A 13768-nucleotide genomic window follows, 5' to 3' on the forward strand; every position below is an offset into this window, starting at 1 on the left:
CATCATCTAAAGAGTTATACAAATTCAAAAGGCACAACATTTGTATCCAACACACTTGAACTGATTCTTTTTTTTTCTTAGAAGTGTTTCAACCTTGTTCCAACTTTTTCATGTTTTGGTGCAGGTGAAGTGAACTCAAACTGAAAATGAAGAAAAGCCAATAAATACCAAGACTGTCATTTTTTTGTACCTCATCTTAGAAAGTAGTAAGGCAACGACAACGACACGGGGTGTTGAATAATCTTATAAGAGCCTTTAAAATATATACACTTTTACCAAGGGTTAAACTGCTTTAGCCGACTTATTTCACAGCAACAAGTGTTGTGAAAGCAGTTCGTCCGACTGCAGGTTCTGTGGCAAACCAAGCTGCTGTTTTGGCACATTTGACTGCGTTTGCTCGAAGACTACGTTTGTCTTTTTCTCCTAGTTTCTCTGTGTCTCCTTTACATTTCCTCTCCATCTCGTTCAAACACTGCAATGCGCACTGGCACATGGGGCCGAAGGGAAAAGATGCTTTGTGATACGATTGGACCAGTAAAACATTCGCATGTTTCAAGAGGCTGTGGTTGACTGTAGCAAGACGTTTCTTTCTGCAGAATGCATTACAAAGACACGTCAAAAAGGAAAGGAGCCGTTGTCGAATGAGGTTGGACCAGCCGGGTGTTGGTAGTCTGATGATCTACGGGTTCAGTGGGCTGGTCTGACCCTGTAAATAAAAGACGTGTCGGGACTGTAGGCCCTCTGGGAAAATGCCCGGTATGCCAGATGGCCAGACCGCCCATGATCGCAGGCACCTTTGGGAGTATAAAATCTTCTCCAGGTATTTTTCTGTGTCAGACTCCCTTTCCCTTTTTTTCCCCCCAGAATGCAGCTGTGCTCCTGCAGTACTGTCTGCATCGTGCGGCTCTGCAATGCTTTTTTAGAGAAGTCTTCTGACCCAACAGATTTTTGTTTCAAGGACGTTACGGGTATCCAGACTTTACTTTGCATGCAGCGCATTCTCTGAAAATTAAGCCTCTAATCTCCTTTATTTCCAGACCTCTATGCTGCTGAACTCCTAAAGTAAAAGCACAGTACCAAAGTCTCCTGGCTTGAACTGTTTCTAATTACTCAGTTAAAAAGTTTGTTTTCTCAAACTGTATGTTTCTGTAACAGCCCTCGCCTTAAATTGTATTAAAGCAACCTTCTTCTTTACAACTAGTTTTCCTTTTCCTCCTTAGTCCTTACATTTCAGACTTATTTTCTTTTTACAAGAACACGCGCATTGACGGGAGCAAAGCAGGCAGACGCGTACAAGTGTGAAAAGGGTTTAGACCTTTGCTGTTATTTGTCACTCAGGCTGTCTCGAGGGGTACAAAAGTGAAGTGGGACACAGTTGTTGGTGGAAGCAAGGTGATGTTAACTGCACTTGTCAACATGCTCCTTTGTGATTTTGTGCCCAATTTGAGTGGGTGAGTGGCTTGTGTGGGGAGAGCAAAGCATCAGGAAAGTCTTTGCTGTCATTTGTCAGTCAGACGGGCTTTGGAGAAAGGTTGCAGGCTCGCACAAAAAAAGTGGCAAACCGCCTCAGAAGAGGTTAATATTTATCCCCCTGGGATAACTGACACATCAGGTATCTTTTTATTTAGCACCAGAAAAGAAAGCTCACCACAGAGACCTCGAGGGGGGAATATTGCGCGCACATTGAATTTAACATCTTTTGATTTGAACGTTTGTTTAATTTAGCATATCAACGTGACATAAATAATTCACATATTTCCAGCAAAGGTTTTTCTTGTTCTGTTTAACGGCAGACAGAATTTTAGTGTTTGACTTGAAATACTTGCATTTTATCTCATGTAGATGCAGGCAACTCGGTTGTTTAGCCGTCCAATGCCTTGCGAAATTGCACATTTTTTTATTATTTGTAAATAATTTTGAAACTTGTCATTTCCCTTTCAGTTCATAACTATGCGCTATGTTATATCCAAAGGAATACTTCTACAAGGGACTGCATCTTCAAACATCCACTGAGGAAAATAAGCATTTGATCGCCTGCTGATTTTAGTTAAGTGTTCTCACTTACAAATAAAAGATAGATGGTTGTTTTATTTCGGTGTGAAAAGAAAGACTAATCCAGGAAAAAATGCATTAAATGAAAGTTTTGGTAAAAATGGGAAGCACAGCAGCTACACCACTTTCATTGGTCATTAGGTTTTCAAACTGGGAAATTGACCTACTTTACAGAAACCTCAAATCTCGGGGCGCAGAGATTACAGTTTTCTGGCCAGTTACTGATCTTTAACAAGACTGACCTGCCGATACCAGTGTGTTTCTGTTTTTGTTTTTGTCTGAAATGTCTCTAAACATAGTAAGAAAGGCTCTGATTTGGCAGCAGCGGATTGACCTTTGCTAACTGAGAACTTGCAGACATAACCTGGTGGTCTGTCGGTCAAACCTCTCACAGAAGAGCAAAAGAGGACAGTGGTTGGTTTTTAGGCCTTTGCCCAGATAGATCAGGTTGGTGGATGAAATCGGCTTCAGATTTAAGTATCAGCCGATCACCGATCTTCCAAAGTTAAGGAAATCGGGGCCAATTTGTCGACTGGCTGATTTATGGGTGCATCCTTACTTAAATCCATCAGGGTTCTTGGCTGATGTTGCGTGAAGCCACAACTCCCTCTGGAGAGATCCTGTAGAAAATCTCCTTTGGTCTTGAGCCTCCATGACCTTGATTTTTTTTTTTTTTTTTTTTTTTTCCCCCTGTCTTGCTACTCTGTTATTGTCGCAGTGTGCTTTGAGTTATTTTCTTGCTCAGACTCACATTTTTTGTGTGTGTGTTCTTTCTCATCCCAGATTTGACAGGGAAGGAACCTCTTAATGAGGTGAGGTCATCACCAACCCTAGAAGGAAAATGGCCTCAAATCATAATATCCCCACCTCTGTGCTCGACTGTGAGAACGGGGTTTTCCGGGTCATACTCGCTAATTGTCTTCCAAACACCGAGGGTCGGATTGATGTCAAAGCTCGAGTTTAGTCCTATGTGACTGCAGGCCTTCCTCCCAAGCCACTTCTGAATCATTTCGATCGGTGACTGTCGTCCAACTGGCTTTGGCTCATTAACGTGCTCCTCCTGTGTAACTCTTAGCTGATCTCTCAATTTTCTCGTGATCATTCTCACACGCAAAGACCTTGGGTGGAGCTCCAGAGGGCGGCAGACGGTACTTTCATATTTCTTCCATTTCCGATTAATCAGTACAACAGTTATCACCGAGCTTCCAAGTTGATGATCTTGGAGAACACTCCAGCTTCGTGGAGATCCATCTCGTCTCTGACGTCCTTTGATGGCTCCTTGCTCTGCCACTATGGCAGAGAGGTTACAGTTCCAGAAAAATGATTCTGTGGATCGGTGAGCTTAAAACGGTCTTAAACTTTCAGACAGCTGTGTCTATTAATAATGATTCAATGATTGACTCGTATGCAACGTAACAAATTGGGTGTAGCCAGAATACTAGTTGTGCTCTCGGGGATGAAATACCAATTTTACTAAGTGCTATTAGTACTATTGAAAAACTGTTTAGATATTACACATCTAAACAGTTTTTTTCTCCTCTCAGATTCAAACCATGTCACCCCACTGATAACTGCTGTGCTTTTGGAGAAAAGGGCAAGAAAGAAACATCAGCGGTGGTCGTGTGTAAATATGTCTTAAGTAAAAGTTGCAGCTGAAATATGCAACTAGGACGTTTTTTATTTATTTATTTATTTTATGTTCCTAATCAGTGCGTCCTTTCTGCCATTTTCCCAGATGCTTTTTTTTTCTTTTTGTGAGGAAGGTGACACCATTCCTCATTTTCCCTGTAGTTGTCTGGTGTTGACATGAAGGATTTTATGAAAAATTACCGCAGTCCCAAATTTTAGGGCGCCTAAAACACATTTCAGCTCTGGTAGACATTGAGCCTAATGTGCATCTATGTACATCAGTGTGCATGTGTGGACATCTAAAAGTCATGGTGATAAACATGTCTATGCCTCGGCTGGATTGGTGGGGTGCGTGTGCGTGTGTGTAACCTTGCAAATGGCATCCTTTCACCTAATAGGACAGGTTGCCAGTTAACCTCGCCATGATGGGGGAATCCATCATTATCTCAACACTGAAGAGGACGTCTGCAAACTCACCAACTCTGTTGACCTTGCACACACCAAAGTCACACATTCACACGCACGCAAACACACACACACACACCCACACACACACACACACACACACACACACACACACACACACAGATCCATTTATAGAGATATCAAAACATGTCCTATTTGGGTATTGCCTTGAGCTGCCTTTCCTATGCTAAATTTATAGAGATGTGCTTTTTTTTTTTTTTTACAACAGTCTGCTGCTACAGGAAATAATTGCTTTTAGATATGTTGATGACTTTCAGTCTTTATTTTCTAAACTCCAAGTGAAAGTTAATTAAGAAAATATGTGTTTGTATGTTTGTATATGTTCCATTTTCATATAATTAGTATATTAATTAGTGCTAAAAATCTTTTCAAAATGAATCTTGATGTGACTGTAAATGTTCAGTTTTGTCTGTTTGGCTGTGTTCGTAATAGGAGCCTGTCTGAATGCTGACTATACCGTGCATGAATGTGTGTGCATTGTGGTTGTTTTGGATAATTGTGAGGCCAAGGTAAAGTTAGAGGGAGAACTCTGACTCCTGTTGGTCCGTCTTTCCACAAACTCTTTGTAACGGCAGTAAATAAGAGGCTTTACTGCACCTTTCCAGGAAAGCTGTGTTTTACATCAGTTATCCTGAGAAATAAGTGGTTTTCTACTCCTACTCTACCTCTTACATAACCTCAAGAGATGTATCTGGAGCATTCTTTAAGCTACTTAATAATTATGGCTTTCCAAACTGGCACTATGTCTATTTTTTTATTGCATACTTTCAAAAAAAATCTGTGATTTCCTCAACAGATATACTGTGTAGTTATTTTTTGTTGATGTGGAAGCAGTCTTTTGTGTTATATTAGAGGAAGCATTTAATGTCAAATAAGAACATTTACACATAGTATATATGCTTCCAGTATCAGACATTTACCAGATGCTTAAATATGTTACAGTGAGAAAAGAAATAGTAATAATGTTGCATGTTTTTGCCATTTCTGTACTATTTAGGTACAAAATGTGGGCGTCTGTCACTGAATGTTTTGTACTGACAATAAGTCGATTTGTACCCATCTTGGGGAATTTGACAACAAATGGTTTAAAAACATATGATCCGCTCTGTTTACCATAGCAAAATGAAATTTTATGACTATTTCATATGTACGAGTAAGAGGCTGCTTGTTTTTGTCTAAGCGGTCATCATCTCTCATATTTCATCAAGGTCAGTTTCCTCAATTAAGGAGTAGAACTACAGTCAGTGGTAACATGATGCGACACAAAGTCTTCAGAAAATAACGCACTATCAAATTCAAATAAATTGAATAAATTTAATGAACACAAAAAAAGTGTTTTGTGTGTTTATTACACAAAAATAAAAACAGATTTTTCACTCTTATTTTTCTTCAAAACCTATATAACGCAGCACAAGAAATCCAGTCTACATTATCCACGCAAATTCAGGGACCTTTTCACATAATACATGACAATGACGTGAAATAGATGAAAAAAATTTAACAAAACGATGATCGGTATGTGAGATGGAGTGTTGAAAGGAAGGCCGTCGTGTTGAGCTGGACTGACGTTTGGGCGACGGAGCAGTGAGGTGGAGTAAAACCGCCTGACTCATTTTGTTTCTACACTTCAGTGGGTCTGGAGTGAGCCGGTCTGAGCCGGAGTCTCCCGTTTGTCCTTACGTCCAGCTGTAGGGTTTCATCTTATGAGTGTATTTTCATTTTACAGTGAGTGGATTCATTTGAGATTCCCCGGGCCTGATGTGTAATTGCTTATTGAATAAGCTCCATGCCTCCACTATATTGTCAGAGTAATGGCTGCAGATGTAACAACACCAGAAAAGCCTCGTATTGATCAGACACTGTCAGTTTGGTTTCCTCAAATGTGAATGTGTGTGTGTGGAAAAGCTGCACATTGCCTGGAATTTAGTTTGTCTAAATTGCTGAGAGTTTATTAGACGCACAGGTTTTCTTTACCCTGATAGGTTCCCAAAAGTTCAAATCAGATAAATCAATATCAGTTACTCGTGTATTTGCCACCTTTGCTTGAATTTGGCAGGCACTGATTGGGAGTTTTTACATCACTTAAAGTAAATGAGAGCATAACTGAAAAGCCAACATGGCAGGAAGTCTAAGAAGTGACGTCTGTTCATTGATTTGTCAAGACCTGACACCAGGGGAAAAAAAAAAAAAAACCTCTCATATTTTCTCTTGGCTGAGTGAAAATAGCTTGATGAAATGTTCTCAGAATACATGATTACTTGTGTTTCTTGGCATCTCCGAGAGTAAAGGCCTTTTTATTGTTGAACCAAGTGCCTGATTTAATTTGAGAATCCGAAACACACTTTGCTGTAAAGTTATTCAAACTGTTCCTGTCTACCAAGGCTGATCGGTACAGTTGACTCTGAGTAAACTGAGCCTGTTATTTGCTGTACAGTTAATTAAATCGCTGCATAGTTTTAATCCAGTGACGTGCAGTGAGGTTCATATCTGGTCAGGCACCGACTTAATTATAATCGGATTTACAAATTTAGAACCCCCTGCATGTTATTGTTTACATAAGGAAGTTTCGCGCATGTGTGCAATGCTGGAGGGCAAAAAGACTATTCTTTAACATGTGATGCTTAGCTGCGCCGCCGCCGCAGAATAATTCCGTTATCTCAATCAAACTTAGACATGTAAATATTATTAATTTCCTGCTGTGCTTAACAGCAAAGGGAGAAACCGTTAAAGTACAACTCAAAACCACGTCTTTTTCGCTCTCTGTATCAGCACAGCTACTGTATGGCTAGCTCGCTGTTACCGTCTCTTACTCTGCAGTTGTGGAGTCACAATCTCTGGGTTCATGAGCGCCCCCAGCCATGAGGCAAGAGAACTGCCTGCCTCACCTCTAATCTGTTCTCTGCCGTTTCTGATCGCTCCTCAGCACACGAAACACGTTACACACAGTTAGTGACAATAAAAACACAGTACATTAAGTACATAAGCTAAATTATGGAAAATCAGTTCATAGATTAAATGTTTTAACCATTTTATTGGCGACGTACAGACAGGAGGAGCATGCTCTCATAGAATGGCAACCGGTGCAGTTAGCGAGAGGTTGCGCAATCCCAGGTGAGGCTCAGCTCACTGCTGCCTCACCGGCTTCGCTTCTGAGCATTTGAATGGAAAAATGCGAAAAATTCTGCGATTTTGAAGAAAAAAATAATCAGATTTGGTTAAATTAAATGACAAAATAGATATTTTATAGTAAAAACCACACGGTGAAAATATCTTTATAAATGATTTTTTTATTTTTCCATGATGATTCCCCAACCGCACATCACTGTTTTAATCCAGGTCTGATGTTTTGTTGTGTTTTTGTTTTTTTTGTTTGTTTGTTTTTAGCCTTTTGGGTTTTATACATGGTCTCTAAATTGTAGTAGAATTTCTTTGCTTTTAACTTTTCAATTCTCATTTTAAATTCATTTAATTTCTAATTCCTGTTTCAGCGGTTTTAATTATCATTGGGCGTTTATAATGATTTTTAAATGTTACAGTTGCATATATTTGTTTGTTTGTTTTTTTGCTGTTGTGGAGCTTCAACTAGTTGAGACAGGGAGTCTCTAAGATTCCTCTTACGCCCCTCCCACACACACACACACACACACACACATCGTTCAACCAGACAGCTATTTGTAATACATGGGGGGTGCCCAGGAGAAAAAGTTTGGGAACCACTGCTCTACACTATTTAAGACAAAAGTTTGTATTTGTAAAATGCCACAGTTATAATATGAAGAAATCGTATAATGATAATATGTATATTTTTGTTGTTTTTCATTGACTCTAATAAAACCCTGATAATTTCCTGGCACATTGCACAACTGAAGAAGGTCTTATTGATATTTGTGATCATAGAAAAGAGACGGGAACAAAGAAAGCATCACTAATTCGAATGCAGACTCCATTTGAAGGCAAATGCATTCATTATCAACTACCTTCACTTTCATTTTATATTAATACAAAAACAAATGTCAGAGGCATCAGAACTGTTCAGAATCACATTTTTATTTCAAAATGCTTTTTTTCCCCTCGGCCATTTAGGCTAACTTGGCATTAGAGCAGCCATTGCACATCCACTCTCACTGCGCCGCCTCCTCTGTGACTTTGAGAAGCGCAGATCGGATATGGTACAGTAGCTGCCACCGTGTAAACGCCCCGGCTTTCATAATGCCCTACATAACTGTTTTAAAGGAATTTCATCTCACCGTGTAAGCCTGATCCAACAATCTCTTGAGCATTCACTCGTGTGGAATCTGTAAAACGCCGCAGAACTGGTCACGAACCGGCACAAAGCCGCTTTTATCCCACTGAGCAAACCAATGTATTGCAAATGCTGCTGTAAAGCACATAACTTCCATCTGTGCTTCAATAACTTTAGAGTTCAATGACTGAAAGCAAGTTGTGTAGTCTATGCTTCCTTTACTAGTTTAATGGGGGGGTTTTTCCATCAGTGTGGTCATGCCTTTACCTGATAATATGAAACTTTATTTTATCTAAACTACAACATGACGAACTCCAAATCGATGAGAAGAAATAAGTTTATTTATTGAGGCACTTTAGTTTTTTGTTTAAGCGTTTTTATTTAAATGCTCCTCTGCTACCATTTCTGCACGTAACTTCGAAGCCTAAACATAGACTGGTAAAGAAAACCAAGATTTTTTTAAAATTATTATTACCATGTAGAAATGCAAAAAGTGTACATATGTAACAATTGTTTTTATCTTAACCTCGCCAATCTCTCTCTGTGTTTTTCAGGATGGCATGGGGAACCTGCGAGTTACCAAAGAAGGGATCCGACTGGAGGGGGTGTCCGAATTTTTGTTGCCCTTATACGTCAAAGAGATCCAGTCTCGAAGGGTGAGAGTGCATGTCGGTGTGCCTCTGCTCTGCAGTCTGAATCGCTGCCTGTCTAATGAGTTTCTCGGTGTGAATGCAGCGGCATGTTTCCCAGTCAGACGCATCAGTTGTTGTCTGAATGTGTCCTTGGTCTGATCACTGAAGGAGTGTGTTCTCATGTTCATACTCTTTTGTTAAAGCTGCTTCAAAAGGCATAAAGCTGATGTTTGTCACAATACTTTTCATTACTATGCATTGTTATAACACACAATGAGAATTGTCGTTGGTCTAGGAAGAAAAGACGACATCCACAGCAAACGACTCTTTATTTCAGATGACTTCTGCAACAGTGTGTTCATGTTCACAAGTCGTTTGCTGTATGTTTGTATTGTCTGTGTTTTTATGCCATGTTTTTGAGCTAGGCAATAACTTCACTGGTCCAATTAATCCATCCGATCATTCACTATGTTTGCCAAATATTAGTTTTGAATGAATCACTTTTGTTGACTCTTAACGGTGTGTCTGCCCCCCTCCCTTGTTGTCAAAGCAGCCTTAACCCACCCAAAGATGAGACTCCACCACACCTGTAAATGTGTGCTGTAGCAGCGAGTAGCAGAAAATCTTTGAAGTCCTGTAAGTTGGGAGATGGGACCTTCATCGATCAGGCTCATACTACAGATGTAGGACTGGATTGAGAACCTGGAGGGAAAATCAACATCTTGAATGTGTTATGCTTCTTAAACCACTTTTGAACCATTTTTGCTTGGTGGTGCATTTCTCCTGCTGAAACAGGCCAAAGCCACGAAAGGTGTACAAGGGTTGCAACAATGATTAGGTCAAAGTAACGTGCACCAATCATTGGCCAATCATTGTCCAGCTGACGATTAGCTAAAACATCACACCGCCTCTGATGTCTTGCTGTTTTCTTACATGGCACCTTCTTCCATTGCTCAGTGCTCTGGTTCAATTGGTCACGTCCTCATTACTGGCTCTGTTGTTGATGTCTGGTCTGCAATTATGCAACAGGCTGCCATGCCCCAAGTAATCTGATACCCGTTACATCAGGAACAGCAATAATCAGTTTGAGTTAAAGCAGCTTCTCTGTTGAATCAGACCAAATGGGTCAGCCTTTGCTCCTCACATGCATCAATGAGCCTTCACCAGCCGTGCGTCTTTCCTTAGCCCATTTGTTATGGATACTGACCGCCAAAGGCTCAAACATCCCACAAGAACTTCAGTTACGGAGATGTTCTGACCCAGTTGTGCAGCAGACCCAGTCTCTTCCTGGTTGGACTCTTTATCTGCTCCTAACACGTCAACATTGAAGAGAAAACGTTCACTTTCAGCTCAACTCTGCTCACTTTCTAACAGGTGCCATGACAAAGAGGTAATCTGTGTTATTCATTTTACCAGTCATAATTGTGTGCCTGCATTTTTCTGCGTTTCCCAATTTACAGTAAATATTTTCTGGTTTCATCTGCTCCGTCTGTCAGCAGACAGTAGCTGATAGACCAATTTACAACCCAGCCCTCCTGCTCTGTTTTGATTTAAACATAATACTGTAACACACTTTAGAGATGTCTCGCAGAAAAGATCATCTCTCTGTGGAAAAGTGCCACAAACTACAGCTTCCTGGTCTGCCATTTAAAGATTTGAGAATAACTTGCACACAGTTGATGAAAAATAATCTGAGAGAGAGGCTGTAGAGAGAAATGTGCTTCAAACCGAATGGGTCTTAGTGGAGTTTTCAGATGAGGATGAAATGAAGAGTAAAGAGGCAGAAGTAGGCAGGAAACGCCTCAAGTCTGTGGCTGTTTCAGAGAAAGACATCTTGTTAAAACACTATATATCAGTCTGTGTTTTGGCAAAACAGTTGTGAGTAAAGTAGCAATGAACAACTGAAGAGTCTTTAGTTATCTGAAAAGAACACACCCTGGAGACATGTTAAAATGATTTGCAACTGGATTCACAGTCTTACTCTTGCGAGTAAATTACACGGAGAGCTTAAAAAAAAACTATCAAACTCGTGAACAAACGAGAAATGTTATAAAAGCAGAGACTGGTGACCAGTCTAAGGTTTACCCCATGTTGCTTTTCCTCTTCTTTTTTTTTTTGTTCTGGATCCTGTGATTCTAACCAAGATTAAGGATTTAAAACCGTGGCATTCTGCTTATAAAGCATAGCATAAATCTGATCTTTATTGCCTTACGAGGCAACAACAAAAAAAGCAATTTACTTGTGGATGTGCCCACTGAACTCTTTCAGCTCTAACAGTAATTGCTAGATTTTTGTAAAGATTTCTAAGACTTTTTAAACCAATTCTTCCAAATCCCACCAGCCTCACGGAAACTTTAGACATCTCACAGAATTCAAACGTGACCCTTAGTACCTAGTGGGACATTTATATTAAGATGATGAAGCGTAAGCCAACGTTAGCTTGATTTATTATTCGAAAGAAAACAATAGGAACCACTTTTTGTGAAAAAGGTTTTTAGTATGCGAGTGCTGCTAAAACAGCAGCAGCACTCACCAAAATGAAAAGGTTTCTAATTTTTGAGAAAATAAGTTCTAGAAGAGTGGGTGAAAATGCAATGAGACATCTTAGGTATGTCTCACTCACACATATTAGATGCAGATGTAGATTTTATGTAATCGAGGCCATCCTGAAGGAAAGCGATGTGGAAGGAAATGGAACATTGTGACTCCCAGGGAGAGATGAATTCAGAACACTGAGTAAAAGAAACACACACACACACACACACACGCACTAACAACAACAGCGACACAGTGCGAAATTAGATTGGCTAGGTGGGTTGAAAGAGATGAGGTGTAAGGAAGAGAGAGATAATTGTGAGGAAGAGAGGAGTGGGTAAAATAGTAGAGGAAAGGGGGTCAAAAGAAAGTAAAAGTGTTAGGAAAACATGAAAGTGAAAGGAGGGAAAAAAAGGGTTTTCTGTTTCAGAATACTTTTTAAAAGGAGGGTAATGAGTCCAAAATTTCCTTCAGCTCTGAAAAGTTGTTTATTTCACACTGTGTTGTATCTTACCGGATGTTACCTACATGCACCACAAAATTCTAGAACAAAGTCATTTGGAGTGATGGGGTCAAAGGTAAGATGTTTGACCGTAATGCATTTTTCTATTTGGTGAAAACCAAACGCAGTACGTTACCACACACACCTCATTTAGAGCCTCTGGCCTTCGATATCTCTGTCACGTTAAGAAAAGAAAACAAATCGTACATGTGTGAAGTTTTCATCCAAATGAATTCACACAAGTCCACTTCTGAGCATTTGTTTTAAACATGCCCTACCCATAGGGGGCAGTGTGAGGTAAAATCTGTCAGCCAATCAGATTCATTCAAAAACAGCCATAACTTCCTGTGTGAAGGTTAAAATGTGGCTATATTGGGACAAATTGTGTCGCAGACTGCAATACTGGTACAGAGTTGTTGTTGTTTTTTTTTATCTTTTTCATCAATAATATTTTTTTAGTTATATTAGAGTTTTAATGTTGATAGACCAAAATGCATGAAGTTTTATTTTTACCAACATACGTGGCCATGTGTGTAAACCCTAGTCTCAACCATGTAATTTGACTTAATGGCAAAAGGTGGAACCATCTTTCTAACAGGTTGAACTTGACTGTAACTATGTAATGCAAGGAATCATCGGTGTAGGAAAATCTAGGCTGAAGAAAAGGCTCTTAAAAATGTGAAAAAGACTAAACATAAAAAAAAAAACACTTAGAAATTATGTTTGCAATGATTCATAATAGTTTTTTCATTTATGCATGTTTGGTGGTGGATTATATTGCTGCTTTAAAACCCTTGCAGGGAAATTTAATAAATTGTAGAACATAAAAAGAAAACCACACACCAGATAATTATTATCCTGGATTTGAGTGAAGGTGCCGTTTTGTTTTTATCATCTCGGTAGATTCTCTGTCAGAGAAGGACAACGAGAACCTGAGGCAGAACCCTCAGAGATTTTTTTTTTTTATTGTTTGAAGAAAGCTTATATAATCTACCTGCTTACGTGTGAAGCGTATCGGGAATATCGCAACTTAGTGTTTAGAAATCCAGCTTAAAAAAAAAGAATATGTCAACCTAAACTTTTCACAGAACGTGGAGAGGATAACTGTGGAGTGAAGGACGCATCAGCCTGATTTCTGTCATTTGATGTCATAGAAAAAATAGCTTCACTTTGACATGATCAGATGATGTTTTGTTTTCAAATATTTTTTTTATTGATTCTTTCTCTTTTTTTTTTTTTCTTAGAAATGTATTGATAGCTGTGGTACAAAACCTTGTACAGTCATCAAATTTGAACACACAAAACTGAACGGAGGTAAAACAGATAACATTTGCACAAAGCAGAAATAAGATCCAACAAATGAATAATGCCATTTAAGAGAAGTCTATGACGACAAAATATATTATCCACAAATATTTATGAAAAGGAAAGAAGTCTTTTTGAGAATATTTATCATAGTCACATTATCGTGTTTTACTTTGAAGAAAGAAAATTATCTCAAAAGCAACCATCAGGAAAACGCCAACTTCAAATGAGCAAGATAACAGTCCAGACAGATGGTTCCTAATCATGGTGGGTAATTTTAGGAGGAGGATAATCCCCCCACACACACACCCCCCCCAGTGGGCATTTATTTAGATCTAAAATAAGTGTTTCATTCAGCATTTTTATCATTCTGCCTTCTTCCTT

At 39.3% G+C, this 13768-nt stretch overlaps 1 protein-coding gene across 1 annotated transcript in view; it reads left to right on the top strand.

Annotated features, from left to right (window-relative positions):
• Window positions 1-13768, top strand: part of LOC106907229 (zeta-sarcoglycan-like) — a 206551-nt gene that overhangs the window by 90126 nt on the left and 102657 nt on the right. The window contains exon 3 of the mRNA XM_088009819.1: window positions 8965-9066. Coding sequence (XP_087865945.1) covers window positions 8965-9066 — 102 coding nt within the window. The remainder of the gene's footprint in view (window positions 1-8964; window positions 9067-13768) is intronic.

This window comes from Poecilia mexicana, unplaced genomic scaffold, assembly GCF_051168715.1.
Source record: "Poecilia mexicana isolate PSO_F unplaced genomic scaffold, ASM5116871v1 scaffold_2, whole genome shotgun sequence".
Taxonomy (NCBI): Eukaryota; Metazoa; Chordata; class Actinopteri; order Cyprinodontiformes; family Poeciliidae; genus Poecilia; species Poecilia mexicana.